This window comes from Lagopus leucura, unplaced genomic scaffold (genome assembly GCF_019238085.1).
Source record: "Lagopus leucura isolate 7727_CA_CO unplaced genomic scaffold, USGS_WTPT01 Super-Scaffold_100027, whole genome shotgun sequence".
Taxonomy (NCBI): domain Eukaryota; kingdom Metazoa; phylum Chordata; class Aves; order Galliformes; family Phasianidae; genus Lagopus; species Lagopus leucura.
In genome coordinates, this window is record NW_024962278.1 from 2,945,778 (window position 1) to 2,969,717 (window position 23,940).

Here is a 23,940-nt window from a genome sequence, read left to right on the forward strand (position 1 = left end):
CTGCCGCTGACTTCATTGGAGAGAGCTTCACTTCAGAGCTCTTCTGTTTAAGTACTGGAGACTGTGAATATCATAACAATGCCTGAAAAAAAGGGCATTTTCTATAGGCAAGAGCAATAAAGCCCATAGAAAAGACCTATACCTTCCAAAGTCAACAGTTTAAACTGCATTAGCATATGCATCACTGTTTGCAATTAATGAATCCGAGAATAAAATATGAGCTAGTTTACACATCCACAAATACCTCTGACTCCAGCGACAAACTCAATTCCATATACTTTAAACAGCAGAACCAAACTGGATTAAATGGTAATAAAATCAATTTTAGTATAGGTGACAATATTACGTAGGAATACCAACAACGAAAACAGGAGTTGCTCCTCAAAGACAAGACCATTTAAGCTACAAGGGGCCAAAAGCAACAGACACTATCAGGAACTCCACATCACTATTTAGCAGCTAGCACTCCAGTTCTGCTTCTCCGGATGGCCACCAACCAAACCGGCCTTACGTATCTTTTTTCCTTTGACTGAAGGAGTAAACACTACATGTTAAAAACAAAAATAACAAAAAATGGCCACACTACAGACAAAACCCATCTAGCATTTCAGCCTTACTCTTCACCGTTAAATTTATTTCCCTTTTATTTTGCTTTTGAGTATTTGCTTTATCTCAGAGCAGGTACCAAAGCTGCTCCTCAATAACTTAAAATAAAAACAATGAGGAACTCCACTGTGTCACTGTGCCTGACAGGTTAGTGCAGCTTATTTACTTCCTTTTACAACATTACTAATTACCCAGAAAAGTGCTACAGCTGAGATTTTTCCCTATTAGTTTCAATTTGAGGAAGATGCATTTGATTTTATGGTCCAATAGAGAAAATCTGCTTCTGTCTACTGGACGTGGCTATCCATACTAATCAGTGAGAAATAAAATATACACAAACTTAATTTTGTTTGGATATAAACAGAGAGTAGAATCAGGACATTATCAGGCTTACCCATCAAGCTTTACAAAGCTCACCTTCTAGGATAGTTTTAAGGAAATCCGGTAACTTAAAGAATTATTTCACCAATTTTCCATTTAAATGTGATTTTGACATTTTTGCATTCTGTAAACAATAAACAATGGTATGATACATACATCATGCAGGTGACACTCAGGATCTCTACTGGTTCATAGCATTGTTTCAGAAATCTGCTCACATCCCATGCTTTTTGCAGATTTTACATAAACTGCAGGTCTCAATTCATTCTTGAAAAATGTTTTAACATCAACACTCAAGTCCTCAGAGGTAAACTTTCAGTTGGTACACAGGGATTAACAAATTGCCCTCCTTACACTGTTACAGAATTTTATGCAAAAGCAGTTTCCTTTCCAGAGGGCCAAAGGCCGCTGGGGTGGAACAGTCTCTGGAGGACTGTGCTGTTAGCACTCGGCTAACAGAAAGCACCGTGAGAAAAATGGCTTTCACACTGTGCTTTCTGAGCTGCAGCATTACCCACTGCAGTAAGTAACGAAGCTGAAACGATCAGATATTGTTCTGAACAGTATAACTGACTGCACAAGGGCCGCCGAGGTCTGAGGGAAGGATGCATTATGTTCTGCTGTGTATTTCTGAGTCAGACCTATTAGGTTCTTCGAACATTTACTAAGCCAGTTTTGTATTTGAAATATTTTCAGAACTTATCCTCCCCACTTTATTGCTGCAGACACAACAAACCCCCCCGCTCCCTGCCAGGCAACCACGGGAGGGACTGGACGAGCCGTGGCTGAGCACTCTCATTGCAAACAGAGAACGCTGCAATGATTGTCCTGAGAGGCTAGAAAGGAAACAAGGCTCTATGCTGACAGCTTAGCTCGGTGTGAACTCTCATTTTTCACATGGAGCTAATTAAAAACTGAAATTAGTTAAATATGGAAATGACACTTGCAAGCACTTAAGCTGAATTCTGGCAAAATCCCTCTAGAGCGCTGCGACGCTACCTGCTGCTTCAGAACTCCCCAACTGAATTTCACAGTTAAAAGGCTGAGCAAAGGGAAAGTTATTACCCAGATTTCCAATTCAAAATGCTTCTGTAAAATTCTAAATTAAATTTCATGGTAGCCTTTTCAGTAATGAGGGACACGCTGTGCAGCCCAATGATATGGTGCTCAAATAACACCCCTGCATGTATTCTGCCATTAGCTCACCTTTAGGCACTGCGTGGTGCTGCCAGGGCTGTGACGCTCACAAGGATACCAGTGCTCCAACGCTGCAGAGATAAGGCATGCACTGCTACAGAACGAGCTATTTGGGAAGCATGGGTGCACAGTACACAAAAGAATCTCAGAAAATCAAATATTTGATGCCTCACAATTTTGATTTGGTTTTTTGAGTGCTGAACAGATAGGCAGAGAAGGGTCTGTAACGCAGTAAATTGTACTGCTTATATAGATCAGTGCTTTACAGGCAACGTAATAATAAAAAGCATTTCTGCATATGTAAATGGGCATAAAGAACCGGGGGACTGGATATGCATAAAAGGTATGATGACTGACATTAGCTTTTTGACTAAAGCACCATGTGAATTCCATTTGAGTGCACGTGACTTGCCTCGCATGCATAAAAGCAAGGGTATTTGCCCAAGGGCAAATATGATTTCTGAATGCAATTTAACAAAACCCGCCCACGGAGCAGATCATTTTGGATTCATACCAAGGCACTCAGGATAGCCAGTCACTTTCAGAACAACTGGAGAGTTTTGATTTTATTGTTTTTCCTACATCCCATCCCTTTACCCTTGAGGCAATCCCCTCCCACTGGCCTGCAGCCACTATTGCACCAACAAATTTCTGTCTAGGAAAGCCAGCAAAAGATGCCACGTCGCACGAAAGCCACTGTTACTCCCAAGTCTGCTGGCAGGGGGTACTGCTGCACTCAGCCTGCCAAAAGCTCTTCCCTGGCAGCTATCTGTATAATCTGTATATCGCACCCAGGCTTTGCTAGTCCAGGGCCTTGAAACCATCTCGGCTTACCCAGCTGGAGGGGATCTGCTGCAGCTGCACCATCAGACCCTCTTATTTTATTGAATTTTGAATATGCAGTTTCAAAGCAATTCAAATGAATTTGCCCAAGGCCTCAGATCAGTAAAGCTACTGATACCATCTGCAGCAGGCTTCCTAAATTTGATGCATTTAAGAACAGGTGACAGAATAGGAGCTTTCACTGTAAGGACTGACACTTATGAAAAGCCTGCTAAACAAATTTGGTCATACCCCATTTTGGCAAGGAGGGAACTGTATGGCTTTCAGCCCATTTCTCACAATAGTGCTGGTAATAATGGGAAGTTCCATTTTAAATTATTTTTAAACATGTATATTTTTCCATGCTAAAAGGAAGCACGGATTTGATCCTTGAGTTTCCAATATTTTACAGCATGTATGTGAGAGGAGATAAGGAGCAGCAGATGACAAACTTGAACTCTTATGAAGCACAACTACTGAGAAATGCAGAACCCAACACCTCGAAGGCTGAGACCACCTTCACATTTATGGAATTCTGGTGAGGTTACTAAAACACAGGTTGCCCCAAAGGAGAAAATCTACAGGTATGATTATAACATCCTCTCATTCAAGTGGTATTTTAAATAATAGCCATTACTTAATTATAAACAATATCCTTGACATTCCAGAAGATGTTCAAATACATGTATACACAAGATGGGAAAGGGACACAGAGCCTAAGAGAAAGACTGCAGCACAGTGCGAATACGTTTTGATCAAGGTCCCTGGCTTTTATGAAACAGCAGAATAATCTGGGAATATTTTATGAAATAGCAGAATATTCTGGGAATAGCCAGAAAAAGAAGAATTAAATAAAGAAGATATCTTAAGTGTCAGGAACACATATAGGTACTTAGTTTCCTACGGATTCTGCACTGGCAATGTAATCCCATCTGCCAGCTAGGAATCCACTGCTCTGTGCTGAGCAGGGAGCGCGGCACTTCGGCTTCTGTTGCTCAAGCACGCTGTGTCTGTCCACAGCCCTGGCCAGGGCAGTGATTCAGCACATAAGCAGAAACTACCTCTTGTCAGTGGGTTTTAACAGCACCCCCATCAGCTAGAGGAATGACCAGCACATGTGAGAGTTGATACTCTTCACGAGAGAAATGATTTTAGTCATTTCATCCCCTGTCGTCCTTCCTGAACGCACTTACAGGAAAATACAGTTGGTGAGGGGAGCTGGAGGCAGAAAAGAGGAATCTAGAGGACAGCATCATCAGGTACAGTCAGACAGCTTGCTCTATCTGTTCAGAAGTCATAAAGCAAATGGTTTATGCCTTTAAAAAGACCCCTAAAGAACTCAACAGAAAGAACAACACATACTTCAATCAGCTTGTGAATTTATGGAACTTCCATACTCCACATTAGCAATGAACACTCACCCTCCAAAGTGCTTCATGCTATACTCAGCATACACCACAAATGTGGGTAAGCACCCCTGGGACGGACTCAACACATGCTTACAAGGGGACATCCATGCAGACAGCTGCTTTTGTCACTAATGCTTCTCGGAAAGAATTTACTCAGGAAGAAATGAATAGTAGCTTCAAGGTGAGAAATTAAGACTGAAGATTCTCATCTTCAAGCACTTAATGGTATGTAATCATTCTCTTGTTCTTTTTCCTTCATTTCCACTCAGGAAAAAAAATGCAATGAAGTTTCAAAGCTTGAATCAAAGGAAAAGTCTAAGCATGCATCTCCCCTTTAAGGAGGGAGAAAGGAGAAGGAGCAATGAGGACTGACAGAAATACATTATGATTTCCATAACCAATAGACCATACGTGCTATATCTCGTGTGAGCCTGGGAATTGTGTGTACCAAGCAGACATGCTATCGAGCCATCTTTGCCTTGCAGGAACTATTTCAGTGCTCATGCAGAACGCACAACAAAGCAATGTCATCCTGGTGACATGTAACAGCCTCCATATGCAGAAAGCAATGAAGCAAACATTATTCCCCAAACCAGGGCCAATAAAAGGCTACTGGTTACAGGAGGCTGCTGAGCCAGGTACCCCCAGAGAGATCACAAGCTGGCTCTTCAAGCCAAAGGCAAGAACAAGACTCCTAAGATCATTCAGTGTCAGTCTGAACTGCTACCTCATACTGAATTTCTTTGTAAACGGAGCTTAAAGTCATCCCATTAGGGGCAGAAAAAGTCACTTTCTGAATTTGCCAAACACTGAGTGTCCTCAGTGGGAGCTACACAGTTTTTGCCCTGTTATCTGTTCTACCCTTCTAGATAGTTTAAGCCATTAAACAAATTATTTGAATTGTAAAACTTTGGTCAAGGTCATTTGCAAATGCAAACCTTGAGTTCAATTATGTTTTACCAGTGGCTGACACAATTACAAGTGAAAAAGAGTTTTTATAACTCAACATTCTTTTCCCCTTGGTTATCAATTTTTAAATACAGGGCAAGAAAAAAGTGCACTTTTGAGAAAATTCTGAGCACATAAATGTTTTAGATCAGTTCTATTCCACAGAGCAAAGAAAGGTTTCTTTGAATACTGTGATTTGATGTAATTGGTCTTCTGATTTTTTCTAAGGTACAGCAAATGCCAAACAAAAACCTACACGTTTCAGTACAGAGTCAAATTCATCCCATATGTGTAAGCCAATTATTTTCAGTGTAGTTGTATCAGTGTGAGAAAGGAATAATGCAATCACGAATCAAGTTCATACTGTTGTTTATGACAATTCTGCTTCAGCGAATCCTCAGATACACAATAGTGAGCCACAATAGTGAGCCATGGATCTCAATAATATTTTATAGAATGCATTTAACAAAATGTATTAAGTAAACTTACCTTCCTATATCTTACAACTTAGCAACCCTTAAAATAACAGAAAATAAGGAAAAAGCCTAAAAAATCTTATCTACGAAGGGATGTTTTAATTTTTAGAATAGCTGCCCCAGCACTGATAGCCATGATTATGAGAATAAATCTTGCACTACAGGATCATGCTGAATACATTTCACCTGCGTAACTCAGACTGCATTTCTTAATTAGTGGTACAATTTTCTAAAATATTCACTAGATCTGTCATGTAAATGCAGTGGCAAGGATATTAAGGTTTCATTACAGAAGTATCAATACAAGAGCCATCCTGAATAGCACAAGCATTCCACGTCCAATTTTTCCATATTATAAGGTTTCAATAACAGCACCTGATCTGAACTGGAGCAAGAAATGTGCCTGATGGCACTACACCCTTGAACTTGACATCCTTCACAGTACCAGTTTTAAAATATGTGATCAACTATGGTCAACAAGGTCTATGTATCCATTGCATCTTACTATGAATCTATTCCATGAAAGCCAAGAACAATACTAGTCTAACTGGAGTCTAACTGGAGTCTAACTGGAGTCTAACTGGAGTCTAATAACTCCGTGCAGAGCAGAGAAATGAAGTTTAATCCCTTCTGGAAAACTGCAATGAGACTGATCGTATGAAAGCTTCAGGAGCTTGTCCACATCAGCTATAGTCATATCCAGGTGAGACGGCAATAAAACCTTACTATTTGCAAGGAAAACACTAACACAACCTCTTCAGTTTTTCCTTTAAAGAACCAAGAAGCAACTTCTATTCTCTGAGTATGGAGGATAAAACAACTGTCAGCTCGGCGAAGTGAGGGAAAATTTGAGCAACAAGAGCTTGTCTGGTAATTAGATCAAAGGAGGAAATCCGGGGTTAAAGCATGTAGTCTTTAGTGAAGACTGTTCCCTCTGTAGCTCTTCATCAGCTTCTGCATAATTTAATTTAAACCCTTCAACCCTCAGCTTGGGATTTTTAAACCCAGAAATTCTCCCAGGAAAGTCGGGGTCTTCACTCAGTTACAAACAGGGCCAGAGCCTCCCTACTGGACTCTCTGAGGCTGTTTATCAGCTACGAGCAAACCAAACATCCTGGAGCTGGGGGCAAAAGCCGATAGGTTTCCTTCCCAGCACCGGGGTGGCACCAGCTGTATTGCCGGCTGCCATTGCTCTTCACAGCAGCCTCGTGAGATCTGCCAAAAGACACGGAGCTGCCGAGGACAGGATGAGAGGGAGGAAGGCTCCGTCTCCGCACACGTGGTCTGCTGCAGGCCTGCACAGAAACGCTGCAGACTGAAGCTGTACTGAATTTTTCAGTAGCGCAGCACTATGCATACTGCCACTAGTGCACCGGAATGCAGGTGCTGGAAGTTGTAAAAGAAGATATACACAGCTGTGCTTCAAGTCATATGCATCAATGAGAAAACTTGTACATTTCCATAATAACTCTGTACATAACAAATAGAGAAGCTATAAAAAAGAAAAAAACAAACCAGAATTTTAAGAACTAAAACTTTAATGATCAAGAATAAAACACCTAGTTTTATGAACCTGTCCCATGTAAACAGAAGTGACATCACACAGCTCTGCAGTGTAACTCCTGTGTCAGCAGGAGTACCAGCAATCTGTATCAGCAATCAAGATATTACTGCCAAGATTAAACTATTGACTGTATTTTCAAAAGAATACATTTAAAATATTTAAAATACTTTGGGAAGAGAGCTGTCAAATGCACAAGCAAAAAAGCATTGCTAATACTCAATTTCCTCAAATGGTGTTTTTCTTGTGCAAGGTCTTTAATTTTTTTTCAGCAGTAATAAGCAAATTATTTCCCTTGGAATCAGGCACAAGATTCCTGTAGATGATGAAATGAGAAAATACATCGTCCTCACTAACAGTAATGCACAGAAAACAGAACTACCTCTACACATCATGGCACTGAAATGTGTGGGAAGTATCAGCTTCACAAAATGGATGAGTAAGCCTGAGATGGGATAGCAGACTGAGCTGGAAAGCATCCATAGGATTTGGGATCCAGTCTCAAAAAGAAAATCAACCTGAATGCAGCAGTAACACTGCTCTTTTGCTTTGCTCCACAAGGTTCTTTTCATTAAGTTGTACTGAAAACTGAATAAACCTTTTCTTCCCTTCACAACAGAGCATTCATGTAAAATAGTTAATTATTACTGCTATAGTTACCACCACATTAGACTGTACTTTAATTAATTTTATTTTATTAAGTGAATATCCTGTTAACAAAAGACAACAGACTGATAGCCCAAAGCCTAATATTTCCCATTTACTCTCACAATAGGAGTAGAACTGGAAGATTCCATAAGTGGTCCCACTTCACTTCCACTGTGAAGGAAGTGCTCTTTGTCACTGCCTATTCTGGAAAGATAACATACTCTAAAGGTGATGTGAATGGCTGGGATTCTTTGGAAAGGGCATGTAGTGAATTTTATATTATCTCAGCACTTGGTGAAGAGGTAATTACTTACATTACCTACAAACAGAAATGTTCACACACACAGATCTCTCCTCCTGGACTACCTAAAAGCAGGCATGAATTGTCTATCATTCTTTGCTAACTTCATAGACATGAGTTGTCTGTCATACCACAGTCACTTCTTTCTGAAACTCAATGTGATTCCTTTTGTTCTAGTTACTGTACCACATTCAAATATCAGAATATAGAATCTCAGAAGAACACACAGACCCAATGGCTCCGATTCCTACAAATCTCACAGAATTTGAATAACTAATTCAAATGGTAGAAAATATAACTTTTGTCTTTCTTTTCAACTCCTTCAACTAGCATTATTTACCTAAAGCTAATTTAACTTATTTAAAATAAAATCAGGTCTTTTATTGTCTCCTCTGTGCTAGAATTAATCAGAAGCAGCATGATTCCATGTTTAATTTCAATCACAGCAGCCATTGCTTTGCAAATAAATATTTTTTTCTCTCTTAAAAAAGATGCTCACTTTTTCTTAAAGAAAATAACATTTAGAACAATGGCTTCTACATGATCCTTTGTTTAATTATGACAGCACTGCAGAATATGTTTTCACTTAAAATCCAAGTGTGTGAATAAAACTGCGTTTTTTTGAATGACACCAGCAACATCTGGGTCAGCTAGGAGATGTCAAGAATTAAAATGCCAATATGGAAATACGGTTTGGAAAAAATAAATTAAAAAAACTTAAAAAAAAAAAAAAAAGTGATGATTCAAAGAAATCGCCAATCTCAATTTCAGCTACAGAGCCAAGAGTCTCAAGTTCTATGAGAATGGAATTTCTTCTGTAGATCCGGGACTTACTTTATTTCAGTTTAGTAAAGAGAAAGCTGGCTATAAATTTTCTAGCTAGCTTTGCTAAGGGGATAGCAGAATTTAGCCCCATCTGTTAGTCCTTGGCGAGGACACTGGTACTATTTGTTTTCCTAACATGGCATCTCTGCACATTTCTGACTTGCAAGCTCATACAACAGATTGATTGTGCCAGAGAGACCCTGTGAAGTGGTGCCTGCTCCGCTGCCAAGGGCAGGGAGAAAACGGATGGTCAGACTCAGATGATCTTCGAGAGGAATAGGTGAAAAATCTGCACTACCTCCCCCCTCACCTCATGGATGTGGGAAATTGCATCTGACCTTCAGCCAGTGAAACAGAGGAATTTTTCTTTTAACAACTACGAGGTACCTGAGGTACTTCCAGCTATTTTTGTTTTTTATTTTCTATTTTTTCCCAACTAAGGGCTGTGTTTAAATCTAGACCATTAATATGAGAGTTAGAAAACTTTTCCCCAATTTCTGAACCACTGCTTTGTCCTAAATGACTTGTCCTTAAAGACTTTCCCTAGAGCCCTCTTTAACAAAACCATACACAGGGAGTTTTTCAAAGACCTGGCTGATTTGTGAACCTGTTGGTAAACCTAGGTTTGGGGTTCAGTGAACCTTATGTTTGCTATACTAAAACTTACATGAAACGTTGCACTGAAACTACAGTCAACCCTGCAGCACTGATGGGTCAAAGTCACAGCATCACTCTCTACAAAAGAGAAAAAATTTGTAATTCATTATCACTAAGTATTGCTGGCAAATGAATACTGGGTTACTCCAGAAATATTAAAGACTTAGAGACAGTGTTAATTTTAGCAAAACGAAAGTATTTCCAGTTGCCACCACTGCCATTTTTGTCTTTCACGTTCATTAAAATGAAGAACTGCTCCCTTGTGCTGAAAGCCCTGCAGAAATTCTGATCAAGTTTCCCACTTGAGACTTTCGTGTGCAGATCTAACAAACCTCAGAAAGATGCACATGGAGTGTTTTCAGGAGAGGAACTACAGTAAAATTTTAGCAAAGACAGAAAATAAGCAAACTAAAAACCAGAGAATCTCTAGCAATAGTTACTTGTAGGACAGCACAGAAGCTTTTCTATGTATGACTTCAGTGCATGTGATAACATAGCAAAAACATATAACAAAAAGCAGGTAAAATCAAACAGTGTCATATACATATAAATCAGTTAGATTTGTAAATGTCTATACACACAAAAACAATAAGCAGACTACTTTGTACAACACAGTCCTGTCTACTTTGTCCTTTTAATAATCCACAGCTCCAACTCTATTACAAGGATGCCATTTCATTCCAGACCTTTGAATTCCAGGAAAAAGCCTTAGGGAACACGTCTATTTATATTTGGAAAAACCTTTAAAATTTAAAGCTATTGTAGGACAATATAGCATGACACAGTCAGAGTTCAAACTGAAACAGCCATTTATACTAAGCAAAACCACCTCAATCACAGATGGTATGCAGGAGATGTATTCCCCCCAAAAAGGGTTAACGACTGCGAGATCTCTACCTCCTGAATAGGCCAAGGGGATACTTTCAGAAAGGTGACACACATGACCACCCCATGTCCGCAGCTGGCACTGATAAATAGTATGAATTAATAAAGATTGAACACAGATTGCACAGTGCACAGGCACGTGGACGTAAACTATATTTAACGAATGATATCCCAGCAGAAGAGGACAAGAAGAAGCCCTAAAGACTCTTCGGAGGAAGGGACATCATCTAAAAATTTGAATTTTCCTTCAGCCAAGGAAGGTCACAATTGTGTTTCCCTTGGCTGGAGATCCCAACACAGAGTGACTCTTATCTTCAATACAATTGCATGCCTTCCCCTTTATCTACAAGTGCATACGTGCCTAACCAAAGAATCAGCCTACTTTCAAAGCCTGTCTGCTGCTCTCTGATCAAATCAGTAAATCTTTCGTCTGAAGATTTTCATGAGCAACCTTACTGAGCAAAGAAAAATACTGAATTAATGCTACCTCCAAAAACTTGCATCTTGCCCTTGGTATTTGAGGCCCATTTTGCCTTGAGAGAGCAAAAAAAGTATTTGTCTCTGAAAATAGAAAAATGACGTGCAATAAAACAGCTATGAAAATGTGCAGTTTTTGGCTACAAGCATCCATACAGAAACGTCCCGGTGATCAGCTGAGTGCTGTAATCTGCTCATCTCAAACCTGTCAGTAGTGAGCTTATAAAAATGCTTTGTGTAGCTAAGAAACATTAGATGTATTTTCTATACGTATGCTACATATAGATACATATATATACTGTGCCAGTGTCGTGACTATACTACAGATAAAGAGGTGTGCAATGTATGTGACCATTAACTCCACTGCGCCCTGCCTGCTCTGCTGCCTGCTCTCAGGAGCACCGAACTCCGCAGCAAACGCTCCTCAGCTCTGCTAAAGGCGGCTGAAAAGCAGGGAGCCCTTGGGACAGTCGGGTTTAGGAGCAGGTCGGGATGCAGACAGCTGTACCTGAATTGGTGAATGCCATACTAAACGTATTTCCAAAATCATGGAAACTGCTTTCAGAACTGCACATTTTCTAATGCACATGCAGTGAAGGCAAAGAAAAGTTGTGTTACTTCAATTTATGCCATGTACCTCGTACTCCAGGAGCTTCAAATCAACGTTAAGCAAATTGCACTGTGTTTAGGAGTTTTTTCCTGTTCTAGCTGCTTACAATTTTCTTTTGGTAAATATGAGAGAAAAGAGGAGTGATTTATGAATGCTCACTTTAAAAAAATCAAACAACATATTAAAACAATACCTCATAACACAGAGAAATAGAGTCAAGCAGATGGTTTTCACAGTAGTTTTACAGAAAGAACATGCAGAGAGCTTTGACAGACAGGAAAAAAAAAAAGAAAAATCTAAAAATCAAGAAAACAGTGTATTAGATGCTGTTAAATTTGTGCTAGCTCACAAATGAAGATATAAAAAGAGATAAAGCTTATTCTGAAGAGATCCATATGAAATGTAAAAACAGTGATGAAAATCACAGCTTTTGAACCTTCAGCAATTTCCCTTCACCAATATTCTATGATGAGACTGAGTGAAACCCTTCCAAGTACATCTGGAAAACCAGCACTATTTGCAGTCTGTATGACATGACTGTGCCCATCAAATGACAAACAACCAGTCAAGATGCATCTTGCCATTCCCCTGAATGCCTATAAATTCTCTGCTTTCAGCAGCAGTAGCACACCTCGGCTGCAGGCACAACAGGCAGTGTCTGCCCACGGCTGCTGTGCCAATTGCAATGGCCCAGGTTAATAACAGGTCCCCAGATTGACTAAGGTGTGATGGAACAACAGAGGAACTTGGCTAAGGGAGCACATCAGCACCTGCACAGACATCCTCAGGTGGTGCCCAAGGAGGATGTACACTTTAATTTGTAGCCCATTTGCTGCAAAAGGGACTGAAGTTTAAGATATACCATGGAGTACAATATGGCAATCTGAGCAAAGAAAAGAACTTTTCTGTATTTCTGAGAACAAATAGCTGTCTCTACCATCACATCATTGTTTCACTATTACCAGCTAATACAACGGCAGACAGAAAGTGCAGCTGCGGTCCACAGAATATTTGGCATTTCTGGCCCAAGCATAATCCCTCATGTAATGAAAAACCTATTTCTATTTCTGCATCCTCGCTACTCTTCATACTGAAGAGGCTTGCGCCTGTCTCCCATTTATTGAAGCTTATTCTTCATCTAGACAGCCAGGTCTGGTTTGTATTAGAAATTAGGTTTTAAATCACTATTTTTCTATTATTTATTTTAGGATTTTCAGGAAGCCTCCAGAGGTACAGAAAAATTCATCTTATGAAAAAGACCCTTACACATTTAATGAACCAAGCTCCAAGTCCCCGGCCTATGTTGAAGAACTTTGATGTTTTTAAGATTCAAAATAATTCTAACTATAAAGACACTAACATTATTTTAAGAGTTAAAGTGAGAGAAAAGAGTAAAGAAGAGCTAAATACTCCCCATGCAAGAATAAGAATAACCATAAACCCAAGCATCTTCTTTACAAGCAGTCTCCACTGTGCGGTTTTCCTTCTCATTTCTCGTGTGGCTGAAGGCTTGCATTACACTGATTAATGGAGTCTCAAGATGCAGAAGGAGATATATATTTGCATATCTATATGCATGTATATATATGAAGAAAGAAACAATAGGTGAAACAAACTTTAAGCTCAATAAATCTCAGGGACCTGAATTGCATCTCTCCTCTCTTTAAGCTCACCATTTCCTCGTGGCCAGTTCTCACACAGTTCTCTGTATCTGCAGGTCCCAGCTCTGCACTGCATTGTAATAAACGTGCAGTTTTCTCCTTGGAGAAGACCTTGTCTGATGTCAGCACACACACCCAGTAAGGCAAGGTGAGTGGGACTGTGATGTTGCAGTGTCTCTCTGTGGTAACTGTCAGTGTGCCAGCAGTTAAATTCATTGCATCTCTTTCACTAAAGGCTACATTCTTTTTCAAGTATTTTACATTTACCACAGACCAGCAGAGATGCTACATGGTCACATCTGCCCTTAAGCTGGGATTCTTACTGCTTACTCTTGAGATTTTTTTGAGCATCTTTTACTTTTCTCAGCATATCAAGCACTGTTTTTTTTTTTTTTTTTTTTTTTTTTTTTACTTTTATGACTGACACAGAAATTCTCCAGCAACTATTTGTGCTAATGGAGTGGGGTACACCCAGGCTTAAACAAAACAGTTGTTAGCATACAGGTTCCAGCAGGACATAAGGAAAAGTCTTGCTGATCTTCCAGAGTATTATCTAGCCCAGGTCAATTCCTGCAAGACAAAGCACCACAAAAACAGGCTGTCTGTTCCCATATGGCAAAGGGAGTCCATTCCACTACAGTGGCATCAGTACGTTAAAACTTTTTATACTCTCTGACCTTCCTCAGGAAGTATTTACTAAGAAAAATGTGGGAAGAAACCAACTGATCAACCAACCAGAAAATTAAAAATAGCTGAAAATTAAATTAACTGCAGCACTTATGCATAATGTATATTGCTTTTTAAAAATTAAATGCAACAGAGCAGGATAAATGTGGACATCCCAGAAGAAAACAAACCACTAAACACACAGTGTATTTTATGTTTTAAGTAAGGTTATGTAAGACCAATATGTGAGAATGGAATTCTTCTGATATTCAGGAACTATATTAATACAAATACTTGTCTTCTCTGCTATTTAATTAGTAATAGCCTAGATAAAGACATTAATAATGTCTAATAATCACACAGGGGGTCTCAATAGTGGTTCTCTCATTATCAAATCTGCTCCACATGCAAGTCGATGCATGATTTTTCCAACTAACTACGTTCTTCATTTTGTTATTTTAATTCAAGCTTCTGATGTCAGATACGTTTATGAGAAATAAAATGAGACAGAATTTGCTCAATTGAAGAATACAACCTATTCTATGAAATAAAATAGGCTTTGTCTTTCCTATAACCACAATAATCAAAGTCTGTAGTGGAAAACAAGCATTCACTCATGTTTAGTGAATACTAACGTATCTTAAAAGTTCAGCACTCCTCATTATTCAGGCAAAGATGCCCCTGCTCACTGGACATTTGCCTAACTCCTTGCAGTGAAACAAGCTCGGGACTGGCTGTCTGGGAGTAACTGCAGGAAGGGCACTGGTGTCCCAGTGGACAGAGCTGCAATAAGCCAGCAGTGCACCCTGGCAGCAAAGAAGGGCAGCAGAAGCCTGGCCTGTAGGAACAGAAGCACAGCCAGGAGACATTATTCCCACCTGCTCAGCACTCATTAGAATCACAAAGTCACCAAGGTTGGAAAAGACCTCCAAGATCATCCAGTCCAGCCACTACCCCCAGTACTTCCCCAATAACCCTCAGTACAACATCTAGATGTTTCTCGAACACCTTTGGTAGCAGTGATTCAAACACCTCATTCCAGACCATTCCACTAGGTTGCTTCTACTGTAACTGAATCCAGTTCTGGCTCTCCCAGTACAACAAAGGCATCAATAAAACAAAGTAAGTCGACTGGAAGTCACTAGCATCCTCAAGGCTGGAGCACTTGTCCCAGGAGCAGAGGCTGGGGGAGCTGTGTTAGAGAAGGTGATGGTGGCGAAATGGCAGCACCACAGGTCATCAGGAGGATGAAGGCAGCCACACTGGTGCATGACAGGAGAACGCAGATGAATGGCATACGGTAAGAGAAGACTCAGATTGGATGTACGGAAATTCTTTTTCCTCATGAGGACTGTCAAACAGTGGAACGTTGCCAAGAAAGGTAATGTGGTCCCTGAACTTAAAGGTCTTCAAGACCAGACTGGACTTAGCAGAAGGTTGAACTAGCGACCTCCAGAGGTCCCTTCAACCCTAAATTATCCTGTCATTGATAAACTTAAATCTAGAGTGCAAAACCAGAGATCAGGCAGACTGTGATGGAAAACACTGCTTTCCTCATTATATCTACAAGAGTCACATATAAAGGATTAATAACAAGGCCCCACAACATGGTGTGTATGTGATGTGTGAGGCATTCAAACTCACTGACCCTTGCAAGTCAACGACATACAGGCATATGATATAGGATATACAGACTGTATAAAACGGCCAGGATATTTTCTGTGTCTGAGTAGAGTCTGAGCAGGCAGCACGAAGTATGATGCTGCAAAACTACACAGAACTAAAGTGTGAACAACCAAAAGCTGAAATGAACCCAAAAACTGTTTCTTAAACAGCTTTTTCAGTTACTGAAAGGAGATTGTTCGCTATTTAATGTAATGCACTGAAATTAAGTTTTCTGTTATTTTATAGTGATGTGACATTTCTCTTCCCACTGTTCAATTTCTTTTCCTCCAAGACTTCTGTGTTTTGTTACCTTGTCCTATTATTTTCACAACATGAATTTAATTCCTTTTTTAAAATTGTCTTAATCCAAGTTCCTCTTATATTCCACTTTTCTCTGTAGTACATGTAAATATCTTTTATCTGTGAGCTTTTTTCATGGCTTTCATAACAGTGTTTTAGCAGCTATATTAGCCATACTTACAAAATCCCTGTCACATCTTTTGATCTACTATTACCCCACTGAGCGACAGTTATAATCCTAAAAGCAATAATGTACTTCTAGGCTTAAATGAATAAAATCTGTAAGCACACAAAATGTAAAACAACAAGATCAGTTAGCAAAGAAACGCAGCAACAAGTAATAAATATAAATGAATCCAGAAATGATCAACTGATGATCTCAGCATAAACAGCAGCTAACAGAGCAACGTTTCCTTAGGGAGAACTGCGAGAACTGTGAAATCTTACACTGATATTGAACAGTGACTTTTCATAGAAAATGACTGCAGATTTATCTGATAGGTATATCTGACTTAGCATTAGATTAGCAAAATTTAATCTTCAAGATCGCTTATGCTCACCCTTCCTCAGAAAGATGGTCTCATCTCAGTGTGCTGTGCCAGGCTATAAATAAAGTATGTCTCACTGAACTGCCTCAAAGCTTTTTCATCATTTTTCCCTGATTTCCTCCAGACTTGCTTTGCATCTGCTTATCCCTGCTACACCTTTGCCCTGATGAGATTCCATACCTGTAGTTCTGGATTCAATCCCAGACTACTAAAACAATCAGTCCTTGCACCAATGGGACAGAGAACAGGTTCTGTTCCCCAGCTACTATGAAACTGGGGATATTTACCTGTTTGGGCACAGTAGGGAAATAACGGAGCATATGAAGCACAACATAAAGCAGTGCTACTATAAATTGTGGAAAAAAAAGAGCCTCTGAGGAAGCCATTCTTGTAGGTCTGAGCAAAAAAAGCAAAAAACTGGGCTGAGTAAATAACGATTCTATGACAGTAGTACTTAATTTAAGCACTATTTCTCTGAAATTTCCAGTTTAGCCATTGTTATCCTGCTAGATCACATTGAGAACTTTTATGAGACTAAGGACATACACGTTTTGAGTAGAGCAGCATCAGCTAGACTGCTATGTTATTTTTCTCACGTTCACAGCAGTATCTTTCGACACTTTTAACAACCAGCATCTGAGAAATCTGTGAAAAAATATTTTCGGATATTCTTCTTGGATTGCATTGTGCAACATGCATTAAAAACAAACACCACTCTCCCCATTTACAAATCTCTGTAACACCCAACACAAAGCATCACCTTGGTCTCCCATTTCTTACCAGGGTTTCTGAGTAGGCTTGTTTGACTTGGTAAATAGGTAGGAAGGGTATTCAATTTCAAGCGCTAAGCACCTGGTGGCACTTGTGAGTTACAGAAACATTAGGCTCACTCTGGTTTCAAGTGCTCAGGTTTAAGGTATGGTAATCCTCAACAAAGAGGAAAAGAATTGAACAGGCAGATAAAACTGGCCCTGCACACTGAAAGACAGTTACTTCTATTATCTCTGAGATCTCTGCTAGGCAAAACATGCGCATTTGCTTTTCTTGGAGCAAATCTCTAGATCAAGCCTTTATTTTTAACTCAGGAAAGGCACAGGCAAACTAAACCCACATAACCTCTCATAAAAATGCTCCTATTCTTTGTGCCATTATGCATTTATAGCAGCAGGAGCATGCTGTTTTTAAAGCAAGATGATCTACTTCACCTAATGACTCTTCCTCACATTTGCACCTTGAAACAGGACCCTTGTGAAGTGAAAACTCCACATTCAATGTTCCTGGAGCCAAGCTCCACAATTCCCAGCAAAAGTGCAGAATTTCATTATAGAATGGGGACAGACAGTTTTCCTTGAAAGGTTCAAAGCTTATTCTCAGAGCTAGTACCAGATGACCACTCTTCTCTTCCTCAGATTGAATGAATCAGTCAAGAAGAATATCTGAATGAGTGATAGGCTTATCTTAAAACTTAATTATTGCCCCCTAAGCAATACCTATTTTCATTGCAAATTTACAACAGAAACTTCTGTCACAATCTCATCTCACAAGATGCAAGATTCAAGTGAAACTTGGTAGCAGTGATTGACAACCAGATGCCCCCTGCATGACAGAGGTTCCATCTTTGCATGGTTTTCCCTTTTGTCAATCTTGGTTTCCCAGCTGCCTAGCGTATTTGATTTCAGTGAAGTCTGGCCAAGAACAGCTCAATGGTTTTCTGACTTTAAAAGTGATACAACACAAACGCAGCAGAAAAATCAAACGAAACATAGGTTGCCATTTGTCAAAAACAGCTCAAAGACAGAGAAAATAAATCAATTGATACATAAAGCAACCACTTGTGTGAACTATTATCATGAATCCTGACCTGTGGAACCAGTCAAGAAGACAATTGGACTTAGATCATCATCAATGTCTCCCAAATTCAAAAATATTCTCGCGAGTGGCAAAAGTTGCAGCCAGTGAAGCTAGGAGCAGTTAGTTACACGTCTGTGTTTCTGGGAGCGGTGGTATCTGCAGAGCTCTAGATGCTGCAGTGAAAGGATTTACAGTAATAGTTTGAGTGCTGCATTTATGAATGGAAAAAAATACAAATATGAATGAAAAAAACTTCACATAAGCTCTTACACTGGCAAATATCGTACTCATTTTTGGGATGAAAATAATTCAAAATGATATTAACATCAAAAGAAGACAATTTTATGAAAACTGTAGTCTATGCACATATTTCATGCAGAGAAAAGATGAGACTTCTGCTTCCGAGCCTAATTTCCTCAAGAAGCCCATACATTTTATTGTCTGCCTGTCACAGAAACAAATGAATACTACTGTGCGAGAAAGATAACCAAATAAATTAACCATTTATTTGCCTATATGTATTATATTCACAAATCTGCTGTGGTGTTTTCTAATAGCAAGAAACTTACCAAATATTTGTTCTGTGTGCCACTGTTTTCCAGGCTTTAATTTTAAATAAATGTATAGGGTATAAAAATGAAACTTTCATTTGCTTAAATAGCAGCCAGAGCCTTTGGCAATCCAGGTCTTTCTGGAGCACAGACATGGCTATCTTATTTTAAGTTTAAGGAGAAAACTGGAGTTTATCTGAAGCCTTGAGCATATTTAGGGTCAAATAACACTGAAGAATAAATGAGTGATAACATTTCCCCATGCGGTATATGAGCTAAAGATGCAGTACAAACATGCTGTTTTCATAATTTATCACTTTCCTTCTATTTTTCTGTATCATTGAGCAGAATAGAAGTAGACAAAATACACCAACACCAAGTTATCAGCATGAGATGCTATTTTTAAGCGGAGCATCTCTGAACTCATTGTACAGGGAATTTTATTCTACTTGTTGCCTCCCTCTGAAAAGTGTAAACACTTTAACATGATCTCATTTTTAACATCCTGGCATGCTGATGGTCACATGTTCTTCCATGCTCCAAGCTAGACTGGCAAAAATCAGAGCAGTGTAGGGGCTTGCAAGAACATGATATTTAGTGTTTGGCAGGAGTTATTATCGTGGAGAGCACAGGGAGACTTCTTCCTCACTTTCCTCCTTTATTTATTGTTTTTTCCCCTCCAAGTTTGGCATGAATCTGAAGGGCTAAAAACTAATTTAACGTGACAATGTCTTTCATCACTCCCATAATCTCTGAAGTGAACACTCTGACAAAGACAGTACGTTTGGTATATGCTTTCCTTCTGACACTTCATAAATTACTTTCCTGTAACTCGGTTTCACCACCAGCCCAATGTCTCCAGGATGTCCTAATTTGAATGGCTGATTCTACATTCTTCAAATGTCGCCCAAGGAAAATAAGAATAAATCCCAGACTTTGAGAAATGACAAATCTCAAACAGGTCTGGAGGACAATTAGTTCCAAAGGGTATTATGGACTGTGATTATTTTTTTTTTCCCCATTTCATTCAGGCTGTTTTTATTTACCTGACAAGACAATAAGAATGCCTACATCTCTTTGATATTCTTTTATATCTTCTTCTATGATATGCTTTTTGCCTGTCTTTTTAAATCACCCCTTGTTAGAAATTTTTTCATGACACCATTCATCTTTGGCAGTCTGAAATTCAGATGTTGAAACCCAAGACAGCATGTTTTCAATGAACTGCTTTGACTCCCACATCTGTTATATTAGGACAATTCATTCAGAAAGCCTATGAGATCTTCAAACTATTTTTTCAATATAATTTACTTCTTATTTGCCAGCATTGTGTTTTTCATTTAGTCCAGCAGTAGTCTTTGCTACTTTGATACAGTCATCTTCACGGAGCCTAGATATATTGAGCTAAACCTAAAGAGCAGAGCCATTCACTGCAAATTTTGATAACTTTTTCATAGCTATTATTTTTAGCAGATGTATCCTCAGTAATACAACTTCTGTGTTCGTGGAGAGCAAGAAATTTGCTTTTTTGGACATGTGCAGCAGTAAAACATTATCAGTGCCTTTAAAGAGTCCCCTGTGTTTCCAGTTCCGACAGCAAAACACATTGGGGTAGTGCTGCCCTTCCTCCTGCCTATCTTGGTCAAACTTAAATAACCACCCCCAGTAGATTAACAGCTCTCACTTTCCAGCTGTGTCAATGATTAGGACAGAACTGGGATTTTGGTCTGATCTGAACATAATTCTGATCATCTTAAAAACAGAAAAACATTTTTTTCTTCCAAGAGACTGACTGGAACAAGACAGAGTTATTTTGTCTTCACAGCAGTTCACGGATTAGTAGGTCAGCAGCTCCAAAGCAAGCAGCAGAAGAGCAGACAGCTGGTATTTGGGATTGCTGCTCTTTGCCCAAGAGAGGGGATAATTATTTTTCCCAGGTCTGAAGTACTGCACATGCCCAAGAGAAGGCATCCCTCCAGGGAACTGCAGAACAAGGAAAGATTTTTCAGGTTTCTTGTAATAAGGAGACTTCAGTGCCTAGGGTCAGACCATTGGAGGACAGCAGAGCGCCAACAATTTGATGGCTGGATAAGCTTATAGCTGATGGTCTTAAGCACATCCTTTTTGCCATCCTGTTGTTCTCAAGACGCTGTCTCAAGATACTGTCTTAAGACAATGCAATTTCCTTTCAGTTTTCTTTTCTGTCTTTCCCAAAAAGACCTCAAAAACTTCTGTCAAGACAGATCAGTTATGTCATGACTTGAAGACCATTCGTCAGTTGCTAAGGGTCTATGTATTGTTTTACATCGCCTCGTCTTAAATGGTTAAGAAACTGTTGAAGGCAATAACCACATGGCAAAGTTTTGCTTTAGATTATAGTAACCTAAATAACAGGGAAAAACACATCTCATAATTCATCACTTCAAAGTTATGCACGATTAAAATATTCAGCTTGCAGTATATCATTTCCCATGTGCATAATCACTCAAACAGAGTTGTTGTATGATAACTGTCAAGTTCAATAAATCGTGCCTTCCAATCTTCTTATTTATGTATCAAACTAAGGCTGCTATTCTTCTGAGGTTTTCTACAGAAGAAGCACAGAAAGTTGGTTACTCTGTAGTACTGAATATGCTGGGATGCAGGCCTGGCCTAAAGAGACAAAAGCAATGAAGGAGCTCATCAGCTCTTTTTCACCTCATGTGTATTAATTACCTGTGGAAGACCATTAATGTGAAAATTGAAATCTCCACAGAAAGCATTATCTACACTCTTGAGTTAGGCTGTCTGGTCAAAAAAGAAAAAATAAAAAAATAATCACTCTTCAAATGGAGGAAATAGGAATAAAATTCAGTGCATCCTTACAGGGCTTTCACATATTATGCATGAACCTTGCTCTTTAAGGTAGCAACATATTAATATCAACACAAAGAGTCTCAGAAATGAACAAAAACCCCAACATAATGGGTCTGGAAAGTATTTACAAGGTACTACAATTTTGCCATTTACTCAGGGAAGCTGGACAATCTGTGTAGCATGTCATTATCAACATATTGTTGAAGGCATTGTAAAAGGTACAAAATACACATCTAACTGGTATAGATCCTTTGAAAAATCTCCAAAACAACAGACAATGAGGAGGATACTGAGGGAGAAATCAGAAAAATTAATCTAGTAAAGACAAAAAAAAACACAGGAGCACGTTTAAAGAAAATCTGAAAAGACCAAGAAAGATAGAACATAGTGCTGTCGTTATTAATATGCTAAACACAGAAAATCAGCACAAAATTTGAGTTTTCCTTATAAAACACTAAGGATGTGTGGCATGCAGAAAACAATAGCACACCTAATAGATTTATCTTACTGAGGTCTAAAAACAAGACGAATTTAGGCATGAGAAGAGATATAAACTGAGACTTATCATTCAAAATGATTTTGGATTTTTTTTTTCCTCTAAATACAGCATGCTATGGTGCTACTTCAATTCAAACACCAGTACCTTCTGTTACTCTTACGGATTCACTATCACCATTTTTGCAAAATATTTTAAAGCCAATACAGTACTTAAAAAAATCCTCATTACACCTGCCGCTGTTTGAAGCGCCTATACACCTCCATTTAACAATGCATGCTGAGGATCCTGAATCCATGTCTTGTTCCCACTCTTATGACAGAGAACAGGACGAGAGAACTGTATTTTTCTCATCAACCAGTATAAAGAATAAAAATTTTGTTTGCTCAGTAACTACGCAGATCTGCAAAACAGATTAAACCACCCTTTCATCTGCTCAAGTTTCACTTGCTGACATAGGCATGTGATTTGACATAGAGAACAGTCTTACCTATGAAATAGGCTAGCAGGATGGCAAGCAGGACTGCAGCAGCAATTGCAGATAAAGCAGCACATTTCCAGCTACAATACTTGGAGGGCTTTTTCAGCTTGAATGCATTCCTGGAAAATGTATTTCTAGGTAACAGCCTGGGAGGTGGAGTATAAACTGTTCCTGAGGTCAGTGGGTAGCCAGGGGAAGAGCTACTGAACAGCGGAGTCGTTCCAGAAGATGTCTTAAACAAGAAATGCCTGGAAAAAAGCAAAACAAAACAAAAAATGGAACTACAGTTGAAAACTGTAAGAAATCTTGTAGTTATGAAGGAAGGTTATCTCCTGTTCCTAACCCAGATGACATAAGGATTAAATTCAAGAAGTAAAATGACTTTGCATGAAGAAATAAGGAAAACGAACACTCTCACAATCCTTTTGCCACCAAAACCAAACAACTGTCACTGAAACACAGTGTCAGGATGTCTTCTGCCAGCATAACCTTCTGAATCTTTTTGTGATTAGATGCAGTTGGCCTGGATAGTAACTAAAAAACCAACATGACCAAAGTTTGAGTATGTTAAGACTGTGTCCATCAAGGAGGGGGAGCAGTCTGGTAACAGGGCTCACATTCAGATGTGACATTACAAGCCTTGGAAAAAGCTGCCAGCAAAAAATAAAATTTTAGAAAGACTATAGCCTTGCAGGAAGAGATTTTACCAGAATTAGAATTAACCAGTTAAAAAAATAATAGTTAGGGTGGTTTGAAGAACTAGAACTATCGTCAAAAGCGCTAAGCTTAGCAGAAATAAAACCTCTCAGACTGCCCAGACACTTGCTAAGTATCTCAAGCAGATTAATTCTGTTGTTTCTGTTTGCTTTTGAAAAGAAAATTCAATTAAAATAACTGTTGGGAAATGACGATATGAAGCTGGTGTTGTTACGTGAGAGCTGCTGACACTTCTGTTCCTTCAGCCTGGTTAAACCTGACCGACAGCAGCAGCAGCAGTTTTAGCGCCTTTGGCAGCCTGCTGCTGCTGGGAGCACAGCGCTGCTCCGTGCACAGGAGCTCGGG

The 23,940-nt window shown here is 39.2% G+C and overlaps 1 protein-coding gene across 1 annotated transcript in view; it reads right to left on the reverse strand.

Annotated features, from left to right (window-relative positions):
* TENM2 (teneurin transmembrane protein 2) overlaps nucleotides 1–23,940 on the reverse strand; it is a 614,809-nt gene that overhangs the window by 130,788 nt on the left and 460,081 nt on the right. Inside the window, exon 7 of the mRNA XM_042880629.1 lies at nucleotides 22,888–23,126. Coding sequence (XP_042736563.1) covers nucleotides 22,888–23,126 — 239 coding nt within the window. The remainder of the gene's footprint in view (nucleotides 1–22,887; nucleotides 23,127–23,940) is intronic.